Here is a 12,290-nt window from a genome sequence, read left to right on the forward strand (position 1 = left end):
CCAGGCCAGTCCCAGGGCCCCTTGGAGAGCTTTCCTTGTGGCTGGATCCTGGGCTCTCTACAGTGCTGCACCCAAACCCCAAGTCCTACTGTGCCAGGGGTCCCTGGACTTGTGGAAGAATCTCTGTGTGGACATCGCAGGGCACTTTCCCTGCCTGGGACCTCCCCTAAGAACCTTGAATGAATGGATTCATCAAAGGGAAAAGGAAAAACATGCTGCTATGAAATTCACAAGTTTCTCATGGAGGAGGAGTCTTAAGAGAACACAGACAAAAAGTCAGGCGTTTCAGTGGATTTTAGCAATGATAATGTCAGTGCAGTAGGCAGGGGGAGGAGTTGGGTATCACGACCCCATTTAACAGAAGAGTAAGTGGAGGGCTGCCACGCTACGAGATCCACCCAGAGTCAACCCGCTGCATGGCGCCACAACTAGAGCCAGAGGGAGGTGGCTGACTCTTGGGCACTTGAGTTATTTCTTATGCCACAGGCGGTAAGCCATTAAAGGAAGTGTCTATGGCAGGGGAGGCTGATTCCAGGTGACTGTGCTTCTAACCCCACTTTAGAGCTATTAGTCCTCTTGCCACATTTTTTTTTATACTCAGAATAATGCAATGACGGTTGCCTAATGGGATCCATGCTAAGTGTGGGTCCAATATGTGGTGCTCCAATACGCAGTTGCTCAAGAATGCATTTATTCCGATTATAGCTATTCACGAGCTTTAGCTGGAGTCTGGCTATCCCCAAATACCTCCGAAGCCACCCACTTCTTTGGTATGGCCTTTGCTCTGCGGAAAACTGGGGGCAGGGGCATGACATGGTGATGTGCTCGCTCCTACGCCCTCTCTACTTAATAGGTCTGGGTGTGGGTGACCTGGGTGCACACAGGCTTCTCTGGAATGCACTTGGTCTTAGGCTGGGCACTGTCAGGGCGGGGTCGGGGGGTGATTTTGAGCATGCCTGTCCTCATACTTCAAAGTGACCTGAAGCTTCTCTTACTCTGGGACCTGGGATCTGTCCTGGAAGGGCCAGCAAGGGGTTAAGAGAGGGTCGTTCCCTGCAGGTTCCTCCCTGTTCCCCACAAAGGGGCCGCTGTTTTTCCCTGAAGACTCAGAGCTCTGTGTCCTGATACCAAGTGAAGGCCTTTAAACCTGAGCTCTAGGTGGGAGGCAGTGAGGGATGGGCACTCTGGGGGTGTGCAGGGACCCCTTATTCTAGGTTCTGGGTTTCAAGGGCAGAGCCATGCGGAGCCAGCACGATGCACACTCCCTGTGCCCATGGTTCTGCTTCTGGTCAAGTGTTTCTGCCTCTCCTGGACAGAGGATCCCAGACAGGGAAGACCTAGAAGTAGGAAAAGCTGGCCTCTGGGCACAACATGGGTTTAAATTGCTCACGTGATGCCAATTGGCCTCAGACTAACCCAGGCACCGATGGCCACCCCTGCAACAGTGCCTCCCTTCCGTGCACTGTGCAGTGCACCCTGTGTGCTCCTGACTTTTCGGTGGCTGTCTGGAGGGGAGCTGGGAAGACCTCTGTCTCCGTAAGGGGGCCTGCTCTTCATCTAGAGGAGATGGAACCTGGCTACCCTGAACACTGTGGGTATAAATACTCTTAGAGTGGGGGGTTCAAGGCAAGAGTGGCATTGCTGCTGGCTGTTGAAAGAGTTGTCCTGTCATCTCCTCTTCCTGTTCCTCTCACCCTCTGTCCTCAACTCCCTTCTGGTTCATTCTAGGCATCAAGAAACACAGCCCACGCAGGTTGGTATGGGCGAAGGGCGACAAGGAAATAAGCCCACAGCAGTGTGGGGAGGGGCACCAGGGTCAGAGGTGGGGCACCCTGTGCAGATTCCCTATCCATTCTTCCCATCAGCGGCCCGCAGGCCAATGTTAGGGGCCCAGGCTATGCACCCCTGGCTGGGGAAGCCTGCTCACCCAGGGGCTTTGGTTCGAAGACGCTCACTGACTTGCCCCAGAAGCTCTTGGAGCCCACCAAGAAGCTCTTGGAGCACTTACTGAAGGAAGGAGACCACAGCTAGGGGAGCACAGTTCCCACACTGCCCCCATCGCAGGCAACCCCAGCTCCTGGCTCTGGCCTGGTGGGGGCGGTGGTGGGAATGCCACAGTTCCATGCGCCAGGGGCCGGAGAGCATGCTCCTGAGAGTAGGGCGGGGAAATGAGGCCTGCCATCATGACTCAGGCCTTTGAGGGGCAGGCTCAAGCCTGAGTATGCCCTCTCTCCACAAGAGATCACCATGGCCACTTAGAACCCCTGGCTCTCTAATGTAAAACATCTTTAAGTCCATCATCCTATGACTTATCAACATGTCTTCCTAAAACATGGCCTCTTTCAACCTCCCCAGGCCTCGTCTCTCATCTATAATTAATACGAGGGGATTGGATTGGATGACCTGTAGATCCTTCCTGCAAGTCTACACTGGTCTATGATTTTTAATTGATCCTGGAACTACATCTCAAGAACCCACAATGGCTCCCTGAGTCCCACTTTATAAAGTGCAGATCCTTCTGCCTCTTAGTCAGTCCACCTTATAGACTTCCTCCAGCTCTCAGCTGAATTTCAGTAAGGCAGTATCCTTATTGTCCCTCACTTGTGTCATTTCTTTGGCTCTTGATTGATGATATTTCCCCCATCAAAAACATCCTTCCTGGAAACAGTTTGGCAGATACTCAAAAAGTTAAAGATAAAATTTCCATAAGATCCAGCAATTCCACTTCTAGGTATATACCCCAAAGAATCAAAAGCGGGGACTCAAACAGATATCTGTGCGTGCATGCTCCTATCAGCATGAATCACAATAGCCAAAAAGTGGGAGAAAACCAAGTGCGCACTGACAGATAAATGGATAAAAAAAATGTGGTATAGACACAACATGGAATATTAGCCAGCCACGAAAAAGAAGGGAATTCTGACACATGAATAAATCTTGAAACCACGATGTGAAGTGAAATATGCCAGACACAAAAAGAAAGATACCGTATGATATCCTGTGTGTGCTATTTGTAGGGTGGGTGAATTCATGGAGATGGAAGATGGAGGGGAGGCTGCAGGGGAGTTATTGCTGTAGGGGAGTTATGGTGGGTACAGGGCTTTTGTTTGGGGTGATGAGAGGGTTTGGTGGGGCGGTGGGGGATGGTCATGGGCATTGTCCAACATTGTAGGTGTGCAGGGTACTGCTGAACTGTGCACTTAAAACTAGTTAAGATGGTGAATTTTATGGTATATTTTACTGCAATAATAATTTGCCGAAAAGAAAAGAAAAGAAAAACAGTAACAAAACTGTCCTGCCCTCTTCCTCCTTGTGGCCACTCCCACCCGCTAGGTCTAGCTCTTTCCTTGCTATACTGCTGGGGCAGGCCTCTGAGCTCCTTAAGCATTTTCAGGAAACACCTTGGGGCCGTACACAGGCTGGTTCCAGAGGAAGACCTCAGATAACTCAACACAATTTTCTTCCTTTTGAAAGACTGACCCTCTGCGGTCCCCTTCCTGCCCAGGGGCCACCGCTCCCCCTTGGTAGTGGCTGGGAGCCTCCCCGGGGAGCCAGGGACAGGGCGGTGAGCAGTTACATAACCCACAGGGAGATTTTTTCCATCGGCCCAGGCGGTGCCAGCTTTCCAGCAGCAACCACGGCAGGTAGAGGCGCCCTGTCTGGGCTGGCCGTGCCCGGGCAGGGCAGAGATGCTGCGATCTGGAGCCGCTTAGCATAGCTCAGATTCCCCGCGGCGGCTGGGGGCCGGCCACTCACAGAGCTGTGGGGAAGATCTGCTGTCTCCTGCCTGCCTGGCTCCGGGGAAGGAGGAGGAGGAGGTGCTGGGGGTGAACTGCCAGCCAGCCAGGGGTGACCCTCTGGGGCCTGGGACACCCGAGCTGGCCTTCTCCGGTAACCCACTTATCTGCAGGGCTTGCTTCAGCGTGGCAGCCTCAGACAGGGCAGTGCCCGGCCAAGTTCTATCAGGGGATTTAGCAGGGAAAATGAACCCGGGGTGGGGGGTGAGGGCATGCAGGGAAGAGGACACGGTCTGGCAAGAGACACGGGTGATGGTGAAATAATTCCTGACCTGGGTAAAGCTCTTCTGGCCCAGAAGCGAGAGGGAGAAAACCCCAGGCCATTCCCTTTTGTGGCTGTGGCCTGTGCTATTCCCACGCCTGTCTACCCAGGCTCCTTCCTCCCCACAGAAGGAAGCTCCTGGAGCCAGCTAGCTGACGCCTGCTGAATACCTAGTGTGTACCAGTATGGTGGTGGGACACAAAGATGACCCAGACACATGCTTTGCCCCAAGACATCCATGGACACAAGTCTCAGAAAAGAAAAGCTTAAACAGGGGAGCCCAGAAGACTCCATGAAAGGGACACATGGTAAGTGTTCAAGGGTCAGAGGAAGGTGAGGTCCCTGGGCTGGGAGATCAGGGAAGGCTTCCTGGAGGAGGCAGATTTGACTAGGAGGAAGAGTACACCAGTCAGTCCTGGGCCCACTGCCTGCCCATGAAGACAATAGTCTAAAAGCACTCATTGCCGGCCCTCGTTGTTCCATACTTAATTAGCGTAGGAGGGGGAAATGGAAATGCTGCCCAAGACTTAGGCATGGGGTGGTCTTTGGGAATCTAGGATGGGATAAAGTTAGAGGGGCTTCCCAGTTCATCCCACCAGGGCAGGGCATCCACACTGATGGAGCCATCTGAGTAGTGTGGCTCAGAGCTGGGGTCCGTGCATGCATTACCTCATTTAAGCTCTACCAACCCAATCATCCCTCCCAGGACAGAAACTCGGGTGCAGAGACATGTTTTAAATGCTCAAGATCAGCATCGAGACAGCAGTCAATGCTACCGCACAGGTTTGCTGCTCCTCAGGCCTCAGCGTTGCTGCCTCGGGGCAAGAAATCCTGTCTAGAGAAATGAGATTCAGGGGCACGACCCGCACCTGTCTGCTCCAGATGGCCCAGCTGACCTCATTCGTGAAGCTGCAGGCTGGTCTTGCTCTCCCCTCCTGAGCCACCCACGCTCCTAACAACACGGCAATGGCCACTTTTCACGGGAAAGGAGTGACTTTTGTCCAAGGCTCACTCAGCCTCTGCACATCTAGAGTCTCTGACAAGGCCCGCAGTAGACTGCCCATGAGACTTGTAAAAGCCCATTTTGGGCTTTCTCAGGAGCAGGGCTCTCTGTGATTTTGAAGAATATAGCAGTGGTGCAGAGGCAGGAAGCTGGGCACTTGGTTTTGCAGGAAGCTCACTGGTCCCTGGGGGCCTGGGGCGGTAGTTGGCACAGCAATGGCACCCAAGGCCCCCCTGATGATATGATGACGGGACACCTGGCATGCTGCTGTTCTGGGCACCTTCCAGGACTGGCTGAGGATCAGTGGTCATTTTCTTTCCTCTGTTTATTTTTGGATTCAAAAATCAAAATGCTTGTTTATGATCTGGTCATTGGCTGCTCTGTCTCACTGAGCACTTCAAAGCTCCAGAGAGCACCACAGGCTTAGCACTCCTGGAAGCCACATGTTCCTCCGCCCCACCCAAACTGAACAGTCAGGGCGATCTGGTCTAAGCACTGATTTTGAGGTATCCCACCTGGGTCCTTGAATGCAATGCTTCAGATTTGCACAGATTGAAAGACCACAGCAGAGGGCAAGTGAACAGAGACATACAGGATCCGCCACAGTGCATGGTATATAGCAGGTGCCCAATAAGCATTGAGAAGAAATAAAGATTGGAGAAAAGCAGGTCATATTTACTCATTCCACAGCAAGTGCAAGGCAATGAGGTACACGGCTCCTACCCACGGTGGCTCTGGCAGCGGGGGCAAAGAACATGGATAGGAGTCAGGCATAGGCTCTTCCTGTTGGGGGAGCCCAGGGCTGCCACAGAATCCTGGGCAGGGGTCAAGCTCCTGTGACTGCTGGCCTCCTGTGATGCCAGGCCAACCTGCCGAGGCCTGTTGATGCCCACCTTCAGGGAAATATGTGTGGCAACTGTGTATGTCCCTTGCAGGGCACGGCCTTCAGCATGGGGACAGATGACCTGTGGGGGGCAGAGCAGGAGCTCAGATGCCAGCCATTTTTAGAAAAGCAGCCCTTTTCTGGGCTTTTGCAAGCTTCTGCGCAGCCTGCCCATGGGAAAAGCGGCTTGCACTGCCTCTGGCCCTTTGCTTCAGCCTTTCTGATTTCTAGCAACTGGTGGAGGGGAGCTCGATGTGTATATGGCCAGGGCTTTTGCTCAGGCTTTGGAATGCACAGAACAATGTGCTTCTATCCCTGGGTGTGCCTGGCTTGGGCCAACATTAAAATTAGTTTACATGCCTGGAGTGCACATCGGCTCAGCAGTGGGTGTGCAGAAATAAGGGAGGGGGTCTGAGAGGAGGGAGAGGATGCAAGCAGGAGATGGGAACCAGGGCCAGCAGCCTGTGTGGTTTCATAGGGACTAGGGCGAATGGAGAGTGCAGGGGTTTCTTCAGGTACTCTTGGCCTCCAGAGGCCCAGAAAGCTCAGAGACTCAGCAACCCCTGGAAACACAGTGGGATTATTTCACAGGTGGATTTTGAAATCCCAATTGATGACTTCCTGAGATGGATTCTTTTTTGTTTTTTAGAGTCTCACTCTGTCGCTCATGCTGGAGTGCAACAGCAGGGTCCTAGCTCGCTGCAGCCTCGACTCCTGGGCTGAATGGATCCACCTGCCTCAGCCTCTGGAGTAGCTGGGGCTTCAGTAGCAATGCAGCCACAACTACCTAATTTCTTTTGTTTTTTTAGAGATGGCATCTTGTTATGTTGCCCAGGCTGGTCTCAAACTCCTGGCCTCAAGTAATCCTTCTGCCTTGGCCTTGCAAAGTGTTGGGATTACAGGCATGAGCCATTGCTCCCAACCATGATATGGATTCTTGATCTTCCCAAGCTTTTGAGCCTTACACCCTATTTAGGACGTGGTATGGGAGCCAGAAACTCTGGCCAGCCTCATGATGTTGAGTGAAACTTGCAGCCTCACTGAGCCACTTTCCTCAGTATAAACCTGGGGAGGGATCCCTGCCCTGGAACCTACCTCCGATTCACACATAGGAAAGTGCTCAGAAGAGCTTCAAAGCCCCTTATGCCCCAGGGAGCATTGGTACCCATGACTGATGGCTCTATGCCTCCCTTCCACAGCGATTTCCTGAGTCTCTACTGTGAACCATGAAGCCAGGAGCTGGGGACAGCCTATAACTTGGCCAGGATTCTGGCCCTCTAGGAGTTTACAACCTAGACTCCAGGAATCCGTATCAGTCCCCTTCCTCTCTTCCTATGTAAAAGACAAGAGTTAGGAACTTCAAACTTCTGACAAAGGGAAACGGCTTGATTTTCCAGAGACCTCGAGAGAATCATGAGAAGGAGGTTTTCCCCTTAGGAAGAGAGTTAGAGGAACCACCCAGGTTTTCTTCCCAAGCCTGAAAACATGGGACAAGGAGAGGGGCAGGAGGATGGGAGAAACAGGGGCTGAAGTGGGGGCAACACACACATCCAGGATGAGGTGAGGGTAAGTTACATCTTCAGGCTTGTCTCACACTTGAGAGGTTCACTGATAAGGAAAGCCAAGCCAGAAAATCTTGAGTGCCCCTTCTGGGCTAGAGTCATTCCCAGAGACCCCAGAGTGACCACCCAATTGAGTTTCTATGTATGAAAAGCCCAAAACACAATGCCTGATGATGACCCAGGCAGAAACTCTGAAGAGTTTCTCTGCTCTTTAGCTCAAGGTCAGCTTTTTAAGGGGCTGTCTTCTAGAAGGTGCTAGAGAAGAGCAATTTATTTTGAAATCTGGTCACACACCAGATTCTGATTTTGTGTTGTCTTTTCACAACAGGCCTGCTGTGTTTACGACTTGGTTGAGATGAATTTTTTTTTTTTTTTTTTTCAAAAAAAGGTATTGCATCCTTCTGTTAGATGTGTTGTTGGCAACGGTTGCTAGGGAGAGCTGGGTTCAGTTACAGACACACTGATGCCGGCTCTAATAATACTTTGCTCTGCATAGCTCGGATGCAGACACCTCTTGGCTAAACAGAGCACACACATTTCAACAGAGGAGGGCTTGAACTTGTACTACCCAAGCCTGTCTCAGCAAAGGAGCATTCCCAGAGCCCACGTGGACGTCCCGGGGCAGTGACAGGGCAGTGCTGGGTGGAGGGGGCTCAGGCTTCCATTCTTGTCATTCCAAAGGTCCCATAAAAAGAGGCACACTCGTTCCTCACTTCTCTGAGAAACTGGAGCCCCTTCACCGCCCTGTATCACACCACAATTCCCTGATGAGGATCCAGGGAAACTTTTGGTTCCTTCTCTAACCCAGGCACCCTGGGCAGCCCCCATTCTCCTGTAAGTCGGAAACAATCAATGCTCATCATCTAGTCAGTCAGTCTAGTCTGCAGTCAGGACCCTGTAAAGCCGAAGTTGGGAGCCTTGGTGGGAAGGGGTGCGGGGAGACAGGCTGAACTGCGAAGTCCCAGCCTCTGGTACAGCCTGGCACCGTGGGTGAGAGTGAGGCCCTTTTCCTAAAACATGTGATAGCTGTTCCAACACATATCCCAGGCCAAGGAAAAGGAAAATGGGAAAAGGAGCTGAGGACAGAGAGAAATGGAGGCAGTGGAGAGAAGAGGTGGCTTTCATCTCATCAAGGAGGAGGCTCAGAGTGACGATGAGAAGAGCCTGAGGCTGGGGGAGTGGAAGGCATGTTCTCAGCAGCTGCGGCCTCCTGTGTAACGGGGTTCTCCCGCCAACTCAGGCTCGGAATTCTCCCCCACGGCTCAGCAAAGAGCCCAGCACCTGGCAGGTATTTCTTGACTGGTTTGCGGCATGACAGGCAGAGCCAGCTGATTCATAAGTGGCCACGATGAAACAGTCTGGTGTCTCTGGGGTGTCTCAATGGCGGTGCTCCCCTCTGGCTAAGGAATGCCCAGGTTGTGTCCTTGGAGAATCTAAATCAACTGATTAGGGGTAGGCCCCCTGCCTGCTATGTTTTAATGATTCTCATGCACAGCGAGGCTGAGAACCACTGACCTAAAGAAGAGCCAGTATCTGAAATGCAATATTTCCAGGCCAGACCTCCACTCTGACAATCACACTGGTAAGACTGTGCTTTAGTCTGCCCATCTATGAAACAAAGCCACCACCTACAAACCATCAGTCATTCAATGCCTTGTGACTTCCCACTGTGATCCCTAGATGAGAGCACTAGCATCTACCAGGAGCATGTTTGAAACGCAGCATCTCAAGCCCATCCCAGGCCTCCTGCATCAGAATCTGCATTTAAACAAAATGCCACATGATTCATATGCACATTCCAATTTGAGAACCCCTGACCTAATAAAGACAACATGCTTGGCACATTTAAGAAATGTCTGTTTAATAAACAGAATTTTACTTACAAGGACACTACTAAAAAAAGGGCCACATTTCAGACAAAAAGGAATTGGCTTGGATGTAAAAATCGAAGACCATTTTGGAACTGTGGGATTGGTGACGGGGTCCTCTGAGACCCCAGGGGCTCCAGCACTGTCATGGCTCATGAGAATGGCGCTTCTGGGTTCCTTGAGATAGCAGTGGTGAGTCTGGCTGGGAAGGGTTAAAGGACCTTAGACCTTCTCCCTTCTCCCACCCTGCACTTCCCACTCCCCGGGGCTGCACCCCAGCTTGGCAAGAGCCCTTATACCTCTGCTGCAGACTGTTGACCACATCTGAGGTTGCCCCTCTCCCTCCATGCTGCTGGCTCGCATCATCAAAGCCCTGGCAGCAAGAGAAGTCAGCCAGGGAGAACCAAGTGTAAAGACCGCTGCTGGGAGCTGTGCTAAGGAGGCACTTCACACCCTGGCCCCTTTGGAGCCTGCATTGCTAAGTCAGGTCCCAGAACTTGTGTGTGGAAGTGGTAGCTGAACCTGATCCTATGGGGCATCTCGGAGGCTGCCAAACCGAACCAGGTGCTGGTTGGGGACCTAGAGCCAGATGGGCCCTGAGTGGATGGAGCTGAGTGCAAACCTCAGGGAGGAAGCAGTGGGGAAGGCTGTGCAGGCCGGGTCTAGAACTGCCTGCCAGGAAGGAATGCAAACATAGTTTGCCAGAAAATGAAGTCAGGTGAAAAAAGACATCCCTGGAGGTGTTAGGAGGGAAAGCTAGTTGTGCTAAGCCCAGCCCATCGCTTTCTTTTCTTGCACCTCTTGGGGTTGGGTGGTGAGGGGCCATGAATTATGCTGCCCAGAAAGGCCCGCTGTGCCTCTGTCTCCTTGGCTGCAGAGGGGGCACAGGGCCTGAGGAGGCTCAGCCAGATGTGGTTCAGGTGTCCTCTGGGCCTTGGAGTCAGGGGGCCATTGTGGGGTCAGGGCAGCCCCGCACCAGCACAGTCCACCCGCCTTCCCATGGCAGCCGAAAGGGCATTGTCTAGCCACCCAGGAGGCCTGAGTACGCAGATCAAGCCTCTGGTTATACTCTCAAGGGGCTCCCTCCTTGGCTAACATGAAAGCTGGGACTGCAGGTGGTGAACCGTGGTGAGTGGTGGCCTATGTGGACATTTCGATTTCTAAAGACCTGACCCTCAGGTACTCTACCTAGGCAAATGGCTGGCTTCCTCTGCTGTGGGGGAGGGGAGGAGGAGCTGCTCTGAAGCCTCAGAATGTAAGCCGTGACTGCCTTATGGCGGAGGGATTCCCTTCTTGCCCTGGACTTTAGCTGTCCCTGCAGGCCCCTAGCTCAGGAGAAGGTAGGCTTCCAGCGCCTTCCTTTTCAGACATCCATTTCTCCATGACAACCGAGGGCCCTCTAGCACCAGGCACTGTGCAGCCCCTGGGATACAGAGGTGCAGAAAGTAGAGGATTTCCCACCTCCCAGAGCCCAAGATAGGAGGGCAGTAACAGCACACACCCCAGTTTGTCACTGTGGATTCATGTGGCCATTGGTTTAAGTTAGCTCCTTCTTCACTGCAAACCTCTTAAGGACAAAGCTGTGCCCATTCACTGACTGCTGTATGCTCAGTCCCCAGGCTGGTGCCTGGCACACTAGGAATACTCAGTGAATACTAGGAGGGCGACTGAACATTGTGGCTACAGGAAGAGAGGTGCTGGGACAGGAGAAGGGCCAGTGCTTCCTGGAAATTGGGGCCTCAGCACCACCTGAAGAAGGAGTGTGAGTTGCTTCAGGGGGAGGTGCATGCTCAGAGTGGGATAGAGAAGTGAATTCTGGGCTGGAGGAGAGTCCGTCCATGCAGGGTGTAGTGGGAGGTTCAGCCTGGCTGGTGAGGGGTGGGGAGCAGGATATGGACTGCCAGTTCTCTACCCCAGAGACAAGGTGGCACCCACAGGGCTGGGTTTCTGGGGCTGGTCCCAAAGCCTGCATCACTCATGACAGACCTACCACTGAGCCACAATATGCGGTGAGCGGGTTTGTGAGGATTTAGGGACCCAGGACAGTTTCCTACCACTGGCAAGGCCTTGGGAGCATGAGAAAGGGAAAGGCTCACACGGGGTCCCTCGCGCCCCTTCCTGAGGCCCCAGCTCATCTCCAGCAGCACAAAATCAACGGTGCACTGATGAAGGCTATTGTTTGTGCTTTCCCAGAGGGAACTATAGAGGCCAAGCTCCAACTGATGACAAATGAATCAGGTCTGGAATCCTTCCTTCCCAGCTTTCAATTTTGTGTTTTTTCCCTGCTGTAGTGTTTGCCAAACTGTCTCTCAGCACACTAATCCCACAAGAAGTTCTTAGCTGGGGAATGCAGGGGACTTTGCTGAGTTAAACGCAGCCAAACGGGTTCCCTTCCTGCTGGGACATCTGGAGGCTGTCCTAAGCCAGTGCACTTTGTGATTGATTGAGAGGTGAGCGTAGGGGCCGTAGGGCCCCCTTTGTGGCTGAGTGTTCCCCAGGATTGATGGTCCGCTGGACACTTGTGGGTGAGGCCACCCTTACCACGGCAGGTTGGAAGAAATGCCCGATCTGAGGTGGCCCCTGCAGCCAGCTGCCCTCCCCAAGTGCCCCATGCCCGGGGTGCCTGTCTGCCACTGGGTCTGGCTGGGTTACTTGGAGCTGGCAACCATTGTCTAGAACTCTTGCCCCATCCTGGCCCCTTTTTGAAAAACAAAACCTAAAGCCAAGACCATAGGCTGATGCTGTCTCTGACTCGCCTGTGCCGGGTGCTCTGTGGCAGACAGGCTTCTCCCTGCCCGCCACTCTCCACATGCTCCCAGGACATTCCGGCCCGCGAGGAACATGCCCCATGTGCAAATCCCTCAGGTAATACGGGAATTCGTCACCAGGGGAGTGCGGGCGATCCAGGAATGGGA

The 12,290-nt window shown here is 53.0% G+C and overlaps 1 protein-coding gene across 11 annotated transcripts in view; it reads right to left on the reverse strand.

Annotated features, from left to right (window-relative positions):
* CTIF (cap binding complex dependent translation initiation factor) overlaps positions 1-12,290 on the reverse strand; it is a 331,164-nt gene that overhangs the window by 88,073 nt on the left and 230,801 nt on the right. Inside the window, exon 11 of one of the 11 annotated variants that reach the window (XM_037982345.2) lies at positions 9,376-9,577. The exons of the other annotated variants lie outside the window; for them this stretch is intronic. Within the exon in view, the coding sequence (XP_037838273.2) occupies positions 9,521-9,577 (57 nt within the window). The 3' untranslated portion in view covers positions 9,376-9,520. Of the gene's footprint in view, positions 1-9,375; positions 9,578-12,290 lie in introns of those variants that run through there. 11 annotated transcript variants of the gene reach the window in all.

The sequence above is a fragment of the Chlorocebus sabaeus genome, chromosome 18 (genome assembly GCF_047675955.1).
Source record: "Chlorocebus sabaeus isolate Y175 chromosome 18, mChlSab1.0.hap1, whole genome shotgun sequence".
Classification (NCBI taxonomy): Eukaryota; Metazoa; Chordata; class Mammalia; order Primates; family Cercopithecidae; genus Chlorocebus; species Chlorocebus sabaeus.